Raw genomic sequence first — 13,897 nt, 5'->3', positions numbered from 1 at the left:
TGAGAAATCAACTTTTACTTGAGCTTTTGATATATAAGAGGTCATAGTACTCAAAGACTATCCTGTAAGTTTCAGAACTGAAAACATCCTTGTTACTGAAATAAAAGCTTTTATTAACACCAGGCCCAGCGAACGCCAGATTCTGGAATGTGCCTACCTTTGACGTAATAGATAGGTTAAACACCGCCTCCACAGAAGAATATCAATGCCTAATTCTGTAGCCCCACCCACTGATTTGCACATGACATAGTAGGGAAATGACATAAGTGGCGCTAAACCGGATCTAGCAACCAAGCAATAAACATGCCATTGAAGATCGCAAAATATTGTGCAGTGCCTGGTTGTGGAAGAACACAGTCGCTGCATAACCTTCCTTTCGGATTCAAATATTAGGAATGCGTGGTTGAACTTTATTTTGAATGAAGTTTCAGCTCACGTGAGTAAAATATTGAGCGTTTGTTCGCTTCATTTAACCGCGGATTCCTTTGTAAACAAGACACAGATTGACTCTGGATTTGCAGAGAGACTGAGATTAAAAAGGAATGCTATATTGCCGTCTATATTGGATCCGACAGGAATGGCGCAGCACACTTATGTGAGTAAAAAATATTTGTACTATGTGTCACTATTGCTTTGTTAGACATCGCTTGATTTGTCCTGATTATGTGTATGTGTCTAACCAAAGTCACAGAAGGCTCCAACTATGAAGGATGTAGCTTGTCAAACAGACACACAGAAAGTTAGTTTACTATGCAAAACTATTATCCAATAATAGCAGTGGGCGTTTACTTCCAAATCTTCAATGCGGCACGCCCATAAAAACTGAGCGTTTCTCGAGCCGGCCTCAAAACCAGGGTAGAAAATAGCCTATTACTTATTGATTTTAATGTTTTTGAATGTAAAAACCACGCGAACGTCATAAGTGGACCACAGACAACAGTATAAAATAATTTTAAAAAGCCAGTTCATGACCCCTGTAAAGACAATCACAAATTATTCTGTCAATTTTTCCAAAAATTTCATCTGTTCTTGCCGACTAGATACTTTTAGTTTGTTGACGAGTTTAAATAAGTGCAATTTGCATCCACAATGTCCAGTGTATCACAGAATTCCAAATGTTTATATTTTCATGGCATAAAAACACATGCACAAGATCAGCAAATATACAATGGGGTAGCTGACACACCGGGCCCGGGTCAGTTGGGTCATCCTTACTGTTGAGCCCTGGTTTGTATGTATTTTATGTTGTTAATGAAGAATAAAGCTGGTTAGAAAAACTGCTCATTTAGCTGGTTTTTGAATTAATTGGAATTTGCAGGAAAACGAAATTTTCCTATCTCTCTGTGGCAGCACAAGAATGATAAAATGCATAGAAAAACGTTTACATGTATGCAGTTGCTTTTATCCAAAGCACCTTACATTGCATCAAGGTCTGCATTTAATCAGTTCATGCATTTTCTGGGAATCAAACCCATGACCTTGGTGTTTCTAGCATCATTCTCTACTGTTCAATGCAATTTTCAATGCACTTTATTTAAGTAAAATAAATAATAATAATAAAAGTGGAAGGAAAGTTGCATGAAACAGTGAAACTTCACACGGAATGAGTGCAAGTTATGCATCTAAAGAAATAGAATCCCTTAAAATCAGTGCATGACTGAAGTCTTTTCCTGGATACTGGAGTTAGACTAAACTCTGACTCTGACGTGTTGCGTCTAGCCGTACAAACACCCGGACTGCTTGCATAATTCAGTAATCGTATTCTTAACGGCTTGGTCTTTGAGCTAAGGAACATTTCAGTACCTGGATTAATATAGGTGCGCTGATTAATGCACTGACATAGAAGATATGTCACTGGATGATGTTGTTAACTGAGGCTTAGCTTTTGGCGTGACTCTGTGAAAAGCATGCCAAGACATTGTCCAGGACCATCGGATACATTTACGGCACAGAGACGGAGCACCTGTTCGCCACTTTGTTATAGTACTGTATTTTTAGAAAGGCCAATCTTCAAAGCCGTGACCTGTTCATTTCTCCATTTTTGGGATTGACAGCTGCCGAGGCTGCATTGGCAAGTCTGCTTGCATATGCCAAATATTCCTAATATTTCAAATATTCCTTTTTGTTATTTCCTGTCTTGGAAGGCGTTATGGTCTCAGCAAATTGGGTCAGTGAATGTGGTCAGTAATCGGAATCCTTCCCTGACTGCACGGCATTGTGGATTATGTCGGCATGGTGTTCCCAAGCCTTCGCTGTTCTTTACCTGTTTTGTTTGCTCATAGAACATGATCTGCCTGATGGAAGTCAGAGGCGGGACACAATGAAGGCTCAGTGTGGGCCTTCCATTGCCTTGCAGCGGCTCTTACTTCACTTCCTCACACTTCCTGTTCCTATTTTGGTTTGACCGGGCACAGTGCAGCAGAATTATGGGCCAGAGATATGGCTGCATTCCAGGGAGGGTGCGCAAGAGAGACAGGGAGGGAGAGTGAGTTCACTGGGGCCTCCGGAGGGATTCTCATGCTGTCTGAGTTTAATACAAGCGGCAAGACTGTCATTTTACGATCTGCTCTGTTTGTCTCTGCTCTGTTTGTCTTGTTGCCTTTCTGGTACTGACCACTTTGTCATTAGCCAGTGGGTGGGTTTGACCCCTTTTAGCCGCTTTTGCATTTGTTGAAAACTGAGATTTAATTAGTTTAATTCAAAACATCAGTCACAAACACCTTTATTATAATATTACTACCAAATACACAACAGTGAAATAAAAAAAAGTTTGATTTTTATCATTATTTTTTAAAATTTCAACAGGTACATTATGTAGGCATATTACATGTATACATACATATTACAATATATATTCAGTATATTCATGACTATATACAGTACCATTTAAATGTATGTGGTCGGTAAGTTTTTTTTTTAATACTTTTTTTCAGCAAGTTGATTAAACATGACTTTAAATACATTTACATTGTTACAACATTTTTATTTCAAATAAATGCTGATCTGTAGAACTTTCTCCATCAAAGAATCCTAAAAAAAAAAAAAATTATCATGGTTTATACTAAATCAGTATAGAAGGATTTCTGATGGATTATGTGACACTGAAGACTGGAAAATGGCTGCTAAAAATTCAGTTTCACCATCAGGAATAAACTACATTTTAAAATATATTAAAATAGGAAACAGTTATTTTTTGGCCAAATAAATGCAGCTTCTTTCAAATACGTGCAGAAAAATAGCCCAAACTTTTGAATGATAGTGTAAATTTCAAACTGTAAAGTTGATTGTACAAGATTTCAGTGATCCTCATAATTTTCTAGAACAAATTTTTTTACTGCTTTTTTAATAGTGCATTGCATGAGTAAAGTAATATATATATTTATATTATATTATATATACAGCTTATAGTTTTATGTATACAGCTTTACAGTTTATAGTTTTTAAATGTTTAGACTTTTTCCATAACAAATGTTTGCTTTCAAGAAACCATCAAGAAAGTTTTATGGTATTGTTGCAGTACTAATTTGGACATACCATGATAATACTATGGTATTTTATGTAGTACCATATAAATAACATGATACTTGGATGCAGTAACAGTGCCACAATACAGATACCACAATATGATTGTTATCATACTGTGTTAATCCATGAATTATGGACTTTTCTGTCTGTGTAAAATCTGTTCTAATGATCCTTGGTTGTATGAAAAAGTCACTGTTTTGTTTTGCCTCGTAATGATATTGTTTATATTGTTGTAGTGATCTTAGATTTTTGGTTTCAAGTGTGCATTTTATTGGACAAAATATGCTTTACTTTTGGAAATTATACTTATTAGTTGCAATGATAATATAACTAGTTGGTTTCTATTCAATTGTGTCAGTATAATTTTTCATTTTAAAGGTTCTGGCACCCTACTATCTGTAGTTTGTAGGCACTGATTCCACACTGTCATAAGTTAGTCTAGATCCCTTCATTGGACTCGTGCAAAGTAGGTGCAATGTCACCCAAATCAGCTGCCCTTCCCCACCGAGGGGTAGCATGAAACAAGTTTCGAGTTTGTAACGTGGGATCGCGTGTCACCATCATAAAGTCAGTCGCTGAGTGGCCTCTGTCCGTCGGGATTGGAATAGCATGGGGACCCTCTTTAAAAGAGACCCAGATAAGCAACCCTTAAGTATGTGGACAGAAACTAAACTAGCTGGGGTGAAAAAGTTGAAGCCTAATTATCAGGCTCATTATAGAACGCCAAGGAGTCAAGTTTTCCTTATAATTGTCTCTGCTAGCTAGTATCTGTTTGATCTTTTTCTGTTTACAAGTTGGGGTTTGTTGCTCCAAGCTAATAGGTTACAGCTTTTCAGTCTTTCATCAAAGTGTCCATCAAGGTATCGTATGTACAGCATGAGATAAACATATGGTTGAGACATTCCCTCCTGTCCCCACGCGGGGAACACAACAAAGTTTTGTTTTGCGATTCCGTTTATGGTGTGGTCTATATTTGTGTAGAATGCCATCACTGACCACTGTCAACAGCTGCCCGCGCGTGCTATTTAAAGCCCTCTGATGTGTAATATCAGAGGAGTCAACATGAAGCTTCTTCACAGTTCCCTTCACCTGCCCTTTTCTTCACATTTGTAAACCTGCCACTCTCGTGTCCTGTGCCGGGATGCAGGTGTGCTCGCTTAGCGATGTATCACTATTATGACCTGTCAAATTCTCTGGATATTTACAGAGGGTCACATGCACGGTTAGCGTGTGTGTTTTATCGTTGACAAGTTAATGTACATTTTGTGTTTGAAGGTCAAGAGACGTGTTTTATATCCCGATGATGGGCTGGCAGCTTACGGCATATATGTTCTTTGGGTTAAGTTTGGTTTTAAGGGCAACTTTTATGTTAAAGGACATGTCAGAATGAAAATAAATATAATAGGCTAATCTAAATTTAAAACAAAAACTCAGCCTTTAGTTTCTGATCACATTCTTTTACTGTTACAATAATGTGCTTTTAGTAGGGTTGCAAAGGGGTGGAAAATTTCCTGTAAATTTCCGGAAACTTTCCGAAAATCCCTGGAATATTCCAAAAAATCCTGGAAAGTTTCCAAAATTTCTGGAATGTTTCCGAAATTTACTGGACATTTTCCACCTTTTTGCAACCCTAGCTTTTAGTATTTCAATGAAAGTACTGGATGCTTTAACTAACTTGTTTATTACAGCTCAGTTTGATACATGAGCTTTAAGTTTGAATTTTGAATGGCATGCTAATCTTCCCTGTTGACAGCTGCCTCGGCCGTCTTGGCCCCAGCCTAATTTGTCAAAGATTTTGTCTTGCAAAGTCCAGCTTTCGTCGCTGTTGTTCGCTTTTGTAAGTTGCCCAGGGCTGTGTTGTTGCCCCGAGCCCAACATAGATCCATAATCACGTGGATTCCCTGTAATGTGCCACTATTCACGGATACTGTGTCCCTGTCTGCTGTATTTGGTGACAAATATCTTGCTTATTAGCAAACAGCAGGCATGGTCATTTCGAATAATTTTGTGTTTGAGTACTCTAACACTGATTTTCAAACTATTCGATGCCAAGAACCCCCAAATATGATGATGATACCCTTTGCAAAGCAATTCCCTTGAAATATAGAGGTGGTTATATATTTTCATTAGGGGTGTGCGATAACACGATTTTTGGATGATTAAAATGTCTCCACAATCTGCTTTTGAAGAAATATCGTAGTATCCTGCTACATCTGTCGCCTCCATCTCAATATACTGTACAACGTGACATACATTCATAAAACACTCAAGGTTTACATATAAACACACATGGTTATGTCGAAAGTGAAAGTACACAGTTGAGAGGAAAACAGATGCGTGCATGTATATTAGATGTGTGCAGGTTTTATGGTTTTATGAAGTGACAGCAGGCTAATTGTAGTAAACATGCTGCCACTAAAGGGATAGTTCACCCCAAAATTTAAATTCTGTCATTATTTACCCACTCTCATGTGATCCCAAACCTGTATTAATTTGTGCTGAACACAAAAGAAGATATTTTGAAGAATGTGGGTAAACAAACAATTGCTTGGGGGAAAAAACACTATGAAAGTCACTGAGGACCAGCAACTGTTTGGTTGCCCACATTCTTCAAAATAACTTTTATGTTCAACTAGGGCTGGACAATAATTGAATATCAATATGTATCGCGATATAATTTTTTTCAATAACGGTGATATGATTTTTAAACACATTTCCGATATTTCGATATACATTACCAGTGTTTCCCATACATTGATTTATTTGTGGCGTTTGACTTCGTTGAATAAACATGAGCACTGCACGTTTCAAAATCAAAACGCGTCGCGGGTGTTTTATATGAATGTATCTCTGAAGGGAACCGACTGTCTTCAGAATAGTTTAGATGGCATTTTTAACTGATAAAGTACCGTTCATGAGCGAAGCTGTTTTGAATTGGAATTATATCGTATCGACCGAAATTAAGAAATATATCGTGATATAAATTTTGGCCATATCGTCCAGCCCTATGTTCAACAGAGGAAAGAAATTCATTCAGGTTTAAAACAACTTGAGAGTGAGTAAATTATGACAGAATTTTTGGGTGAACTATCCCTTTAATGTTAATAAAACAACAAAACACAGAGAGAAAAATCACTGCTCTTGACTTAAGAACTTCAATACAGTTGCTTTAATGAGAATCAATGTATAATTTATACAGTGAAGTGTATATAGTGTTTTACTTTTATATTTGTTCATTCAATTTCTTGAATGCTACTGCTAAATACACCTACTGTACCTGAAAAATAAAGCACTGTTTGTTTTATTTGTATATTATGTGTGTTTGTAATGTGTATCTTTGTTCTTATTTTTTAATAACAAAGATAAAATAGTGTCAAAGATTTTTATCTTCACCCACTTTGCCATATATCACCCACCCCTAATTTTCATGTATAAACGCCCATTCATACTGTTTAAGGAAAAGGGTGATATTATTAAAGACCTGCAAAATTAAATAATTTGCCTTTTTTATTCTTGCTGTATTAAAGCCAAATCAAAATCCTAAAATATTTTCTGGAAATACTGACTTATTATTATTAAATGTGTCTTTTCTTTTACTACTTCAGAGCAGTCTTACAGTTAACTTTAGAGTTGAGTTAAAGTGTTTTTTTTATTCACTTTGTCAGGCAGAACCCTATTGCAACCCTCTATGAAAAATAATGGGCTATTGAAAATTAAAATGAAGTAAAATGCGAGATTACTTGAGGAATTCTTAGCAGAGATGCAAAGAACAATCAATTTGTGCTATTTAATAGTGTTTTTAGTGGTTGACTAGTTAGTGCAGAACAAGTATGCAAAATTGCTGTTTGACATGTCTTTTTTCCCCCTCAAACTGTGTCAGACTCAAAAGCATTGTTGTTGTATGTCGTATGCTGAAGCTCAGATTTTGGAGTAAGTTTTGGGGAGCTCATGGGTGTGACAGACACGTGTTTCCAATGAATAAAAGCTCCACTCCACCCTTTCTGAAATCGATAGACATCGTTTCATCCTATACAGTTAAAAAAGCAGTTACGCAAAGGCTTTCACTGAAAGATTTTACAACACTGTAAGAAGACTGCTTGTTTTAATCAATATCTCAAAATGTGACTGAGACATGCTTTGGATTTGGTCTTAATTTAAGGTACTGTATATAATTACTAAAATGTTTTTGCAACGTTTTGGCAAGTTTTTGTATCCATTTTTTTTATTCTGATGTTTGCACTCATCTGTATATTTGTAATATAAGACCAGTTATTACCGATCATTTATACATGCTTACGAATACAGTCATCTCATAACAAGTGTAAGCTGTCGGAACTAGCCGAGTGTATCATGTATGCAAAGATATATGACGGTGAACAGCAGGGTAGCTGTTGGTGTGATATGATTGCTTATCGTTTCCCAGGTGCCCCTCCACATGCTGCATCCTCATCAAAGAAACCCCGCAGTCGTGGCATTTTCCACAGTCTCTTCTGCTGCCTTTGTCATGACGAAACGGATCACGTGCCTGTCAATAACAACGCCCCGCTGCTGGTGGAAGAGAATGGAACCATCTCAAAAGTAAGAGTTATTTCAGCTTTGGTAACTTCTTATTTTGACGTCCCGCTGCCTCCCCGCCCTGTACTCTCTAGCGTTTTCTGAATACTGGCCAGCTTGTGGTTAACATGACCGAGAGCCACATGATCAACTGTGATATTGAGGAAACCAAAACCTCAAGTTAGCTTTTGCGCAATTCTTTTCCTGTTTACGAGTTGAATATACCATGATGAGAATTAATCTCATTTGCATTCATGTAGAGACCCTAAATTACTCTAAATGAATGTTATTAATTTATTTAGCAAAAAGAAAAGCTATCTGTTCTCATAATTCCCAACTAATTGCAAGCCGATATGAATATATGTCAGAAATTTTGCCACTCATAATTCCATTGAACTAATTATTCAGGGAAAAAAGCATGGCTGTGAACAACTACAAGTAGATCGGGTGTCAAGACGCTGTAGGTGTTGGATTCAGATTTATGCCTTACTTCAGCTTTTTATAGTGATTTGATACACCAGGAGTTATTTGTCACGTCTCTAAAGCACCAAAATAAATTGGTAGGTGTCCTGAAGGCGGGCTGAGTGCAGGGTTCAGTGGAGTCTCAACCCCTCTGTCATGTCAACGTGCGCATTGCTGCTGGTGTCTCAGGCAGGCTGTGGGCTCAACGAATCCCTTCAGCCTTGCGCGCCTCCTCTGCAAACGCAGATCTCTGACTCTCCTTGCAGGCTCTCTGGAGAAAGCAAACCTATGGGAGAATGTTTGGAGTGTTTCCCTTCTTCTGACCATTGCCAGTGTTTTGGAGAACGGATGTCTTTTGTCGAAAGCAACATTACTAAATACTTGGAATCCTCTGCCTTTTTTAAAAGTGAGCACTCTGAAGTAAACATGCCCGCTGAACTATGCTTTGGCCATTCTGAGGTCTCTGGACAAGGAGATCCTAAAAAGGAAAACCAGTCTTTGGAACATGCTGCAGAATTGTGCACAGAACAAGAAGCACTTATTGAATCCACTGCACACCAAAACACCATCAGGGTGAAAGAGGCTGATGGGCTTTGCTTTGAAAATGGTCAAATCAGTGGTGAATTTTCATATCGGTCTTGTTCATCTGGATACAGCTCTTTGTTGGACAGCTGCTCTGAGCACAGTGAGTGTTTTGAAATAAGCAGTTCTTCAGTTGACTTGGTTGAAATAAGCCAAAATGAACTTAGCATTGCATTTGAGCGAAGTGATCAAAGTGAGATTTCTGAACATGATGCCGAACAGTTAACTTTATCTGAGATGAGCCTAGATGATTGTGACTCTTTTAAACAACATGATGCAGTACAGTTAAACTCATCGGAGATTAGCTCAGACCTTTGTGAGTTTATTCTGCAAGATGATGCAGAACCGGTAGAGTTTAGTCCAGACTGTTTTCACCATGATAATGCGGAAGAAATCATTTCGTCCGAGATGAGCCTAGATGATTGTGAATCTTTACCACAAGATTATGCAGAACTAGTAACGGAGGGAGATCTTTGTGATTCCTTTCCACAAGTTGATGTTGAGTCCTCACAATTAGATCGTTCAGATCATGAAATGCTTTCTGAATGTGATGGAGAATATCAGGAACAGTATAGCAAGTGTGAAAACAGCAGTCCTGAAGACAGTATATCTGATCAAAACGGTGTAGTTGAACTAGATTCCGAAGACTGCGAGACATCTAAACCGTCTGAACCTAACAATCAAAACAAGCTTGATAAATACCATGCCACACATTTTGAATCCCCTGAACTGTGTCAGGACTCTAAAGAAAGTAAGCCATCTGACCACTGTGTGTCCCTTGAGCACACAGAGCTTACTGGGCAAATGGACACCACTGATGACAGAGTTCTGCTAAACAGCCTAGATGATTGCACTTGTTCGTCTGAGACCTTTGATTGTAGTTGGACCTTTGGCTCCCCAACTGAAGGGCATCAAGACTGTAACCGACTCTCTGAGCACAGCGAATCCTCTGTATGTTTTAAGGTTTTAGAGCAATGCACAAGCTGTGGAACATACTTTAAGAGATGTTATGTGCGTGAACAGTGCACTCCCGCTGTGCCCACTGACCATTCTGAGGGCCCACATCAAAGCAGACTTGCAGAAGAATTCCCTGAGTCTTCAAGAACACACAGCTCTGTCTTTCACATCCCTGAAGTAACCAAAGAAAATTTGCCTAATTATAGCAGCAGAACTGAGGTTAGGAAATCATCTCAGTCCGATGCCATATTTTCTGGATCAATGGAAACCTTTGAGGCTCGGTGGCTTTCTCAGTTTCTTACTGATCTTTTGAGGCATAATAATAAGGAGACTTCAAGTCTTGCTGCTGAAATCAGTGAGTCAAATGGAGAGGTAGAAACCTCTGAAGTCGTAGATTGCAAGCAAGAAGTTCAAGCTTTGGATATCTGTAGGAAACTCTGTAGAAAGTGTGATGAGTTGGAGAACGGGAAATGTTGTAATGATGAAACTCCTCAATCTTTTCAACTTGCTGATGATGAGGAGGTAAAGTTTGAACACCACTTGAATGTGGACATCTCCCTGGATGCAGTGACCACAGCAGTAGGTTCTTCAGATGAATCGAGCGAGGAGGAGTACGGTGACTGCATGGATGGTAAAAGTCAAGGTAGCTCTGAAACGGAATCATTCAAAAGTTTTGTTGAGTTGGAATCGTTTGAAATCTTCTCAGATCAACCATGTGATACGGAAAATCTAACGGAGGATGATGAGTCCTTGATTCAAATTCTACAGCCAGATGAGTACCCTGATGAAGGTAAGGATAAGAACTTCGGTATGTATACACAGGAAAAGTTAGGTGCTTGTGAAGAAGCATGTGAGATTGATTCTGAACGACAAGAGACAGGAAAGGAAAGCAGTAAAACGTATGCTGAAGCTGTAGCTGTTGGACTTGACCTGGATCAGATCCATGAATGTGCCAAACCAGATGAGGTCCATGAACCTGAAGATTATGGGCCTGGTTTTATGGATGAATGCTTCTTGTTGTATTCTGAGGGCAGGTATGATGAACTTTGTCACAAAAATGGAGAGGTCATTGAACCCCATGTTGAGACGGATGTGCAAGTGTCCTGTGTTGCAGCTGTTGAAGCTTATGGACTTGAAGAAGTGGTTGAAAATGCTTTCGACGGTGTATCTGATGATTCAGGATTGTGTGCTGTGAAGGACACATTTCAAGGAGCTGATACTTCAGAATCTCCTGTTGAAGAAAGTACATTGTTGGAAACTGAGGTCAGTCAGGATTTAACTGAAAATTACACTTCTGAGAACACGGAACACGGAATGGTTGAAATTGATGAAATCAAGGAGACACACTCTGACTTTGATGAAACTGAGGGGGCTCATGGGCCTTGTTGTGGAGAGATTGAAACTACTGAAGATGAAGAAACAAACCTTTTTGACTTTGAGGATGCTGTGGGATGTTCTGAGGAACGTGACGATGGTAAAGAGACCCCAACTGCTGATCAGCTGGTCTCTTGTGCCTTTGGGGATCAGTCAAACACAGAGACTGGCACTCTTTGGGTATCAGATGGTCAGCAAGAGGCCAACACCGAGCCAAAAGACCCCTCTGGGCTTCTTGATCCTCCTGGAACAGATGGTCTGTATGAGCAGCACCAGAAAAATGTAAAATTAGAGGAACTTATACATCAAGTTGCAAGAAGTGAAGCATCTGAACAAGACACGTTTTTTAAGTCCGACCCAAAAAACTGTGAACAGAGTCATTCTTATGAGGAGAGTGATGTATCTGAAGATGAAGAGTACCCAGAGGACTGTGATTGTGAATTCTGTCTTCCGCCCATAGATCAGGTACCTTTTTCTTAGGGGAGACACTTGCTAATTAAGTTTAGGAGTTTAAAGCATGTTTTGAAAAGTCTGTATGCATGAATTTGATCGTTCAATGTCAAAACATTTTGCTTGTAAAAGAATGCAATTAGTCTGTTCTGTTTTGAGTTGCCAGACATTCTTGCCATCTCTGTTTTTGCTTCGGATTTTAATTAGTATGAAGTCAGTAGCAACAGAACTAAAATAAGATGCCATGCTGGGTTCTGATTCCATGTCATATGTTCTGTTATTTAAATCAGAGTCATCTGTACACTCTCCAACTTGGTAATGAATCCGGAAGCGCCTGCAGGTCTTGAGATGTTCATTCTGTAAGCATAGGACAGAGACAATTTCAGACTGTGTGTGCACTGTGTACTTTTCGACAAAAAATTGGTTGGCCAGCAGCTTTGATATCCCACCCAAGCTGCAGCCAGTCACTTGATCTTCCTCTGCTTATGGAATGCTAGTGCTAAAAGAGCTACCTTATGCCCCCTTATGAATACTCATATCTATAACTAATACACCCTGTTTGGGTTGGGCTCTATGACCAAAGTCTTATCATGGTGTATTTGCATAATGTTAATTGTGCACTACTGTACAAAAGTTTGAAGTCAGTTAAAAAAAAAAATGAGCAAGAGATTTCTTTAAAAAAAAATATGCTGACCCCAAACATTTGAATGGTAGTGTATATATTATAGTTTTATTTTTTTATAATTTTTTTTTTTATAATTTCTTTCTTGAAGTTCAATGGAAAAGACAGTTGAATCCAAAAAAAAAAAGTGAAATCACTTTACTCAACCGATACATAGGGTGCTTAGATCAGTACAAATTATAATTACTTCAAATGAAAAAAAAAAAGCAGGATCCGCACTCACTTGTAAACCTAATCAATGTTTTTTTTTTAGATTTTTATTTCACAAAAAGCACAAATAGATCACCAGGGTCATCAAACATTTAGTTTTTTTTAATATATTTTACCATTTGGTAATTAAATATATTATAAATATGTTTTTCTATTTAATTTTTATGTATTTTTTGGAACAAATAATGAAAGTGTGACATAGGCTAATACCTGGGTTAAAACAAAAAACTCAAACAGTTAAAGCTGCATTTACAAAATGTATATAATAAGCGAGTACACCATGAATCCATTTTCCAAACTGTGTTTTTAACTTGTCCTGAATCACTACGGTACACCTATAATAAGTGTTTATATTCGGACTATTTAGACTGGTTCGGGTAGGTACCGCTGCGGAGTAGCCCAGTACATAAACAGAGAGAAGTAGCTCCGGCTACAATGTTCTTCCGCAAGACGCACGCAGTTCTGTTTATTAACCGCTAGAGCGCCAAAATTTATGGCTTTAAACTAGTATTATAAAACGGATATTTCTTTTAAATTTTCTTTAAATTGTGGACACATCATGCTTAGTGTTTTGCATTTTTCCATGTGACTTTATACCTCTCACATTTTTACACGGGACTTAATAGCTCTAAATAATGTGAAGCAACCCCAATAGATACTCAGGCAAACATTTTACTGTCCATCATACACTACATATGGTCACACCAGCTAGCCCTACACAGGGCTCGCAAAATTTCTAAATCCCTGGTAGCCCTTCGAGGAGGCATTCTTCAGATTTTGGTAGCCCAAAAATGAATTAAACTAGCCCGAATACAAGATATTGTATTTTTTCTTCAAATAACAAGTCAAGAGAGTAGGGGTGCAACGGATCACAAATCTCACGGTTCGGATTATATTACATTATCATATCACATTTTGAGTCACAGATCGGATCATTTTTCAGATGAGCAAAAAAAATATGGTTCTTTATTATTTATGTAACACTTATTATTTAAAGGGGTCATATGATGCTGCTAAAAAGAACATTATTTTGTGTATTTGGTGTAATGAAATGTGTTTATGCGGTTTAAGGTTCAAAAAACACATTATTTTCCACATACT

The 13,897-nt window shown here is 38.1% G+C and overlaps 1 protein-coding gene across 1 annotated transcript in view; it reads left to right on the top strand.

Annotated features, from left to right (window-relative positions):
- Positions 1-13,897, top strand: part of LOC107657521 (carboxy-terminal domain RNA polymerase II polypeptide A small phosphatase 1-like) — a 34,493-nt gene that overhangs the window by 11,708 nt on the left and 8,888 nt on the right. The window contains exon 2 of the mRNA XM_016445654.1: positions 7,949-8,103. Coding sequence (XP_016301140.1) covers positions 7,949-8,103 — 155 coding nt within the window. The remainder of the gene's footprint in view (positions 1-7,948; positions 8,104-13,897) is intronic.

Source organism: Sinocyclocheilus anshuiensis, unplaced genomic scaffold (assembly GCF_001515605.1).
Source record: "Sinocyclocheilus anshuiensis isolate Anshui unplaced genomic scaffold, SAMN03320099.WGS_v1.1 scaffold179, whole genome shotgun sequence".
NCBI classification, from domain to species: Eukaryota; Metazoa; Chordata; class Actinopteri; order Cypriniformes; family Cyprinidae; genus Sinocyclocheilus; species Sinocyclocheilus anshuiensis.
The sequence above is the reverse complement of the archived record's forward strand: the minus strand, read 5'-3'. Positions and strand labels throughout refer to the sequence as shown.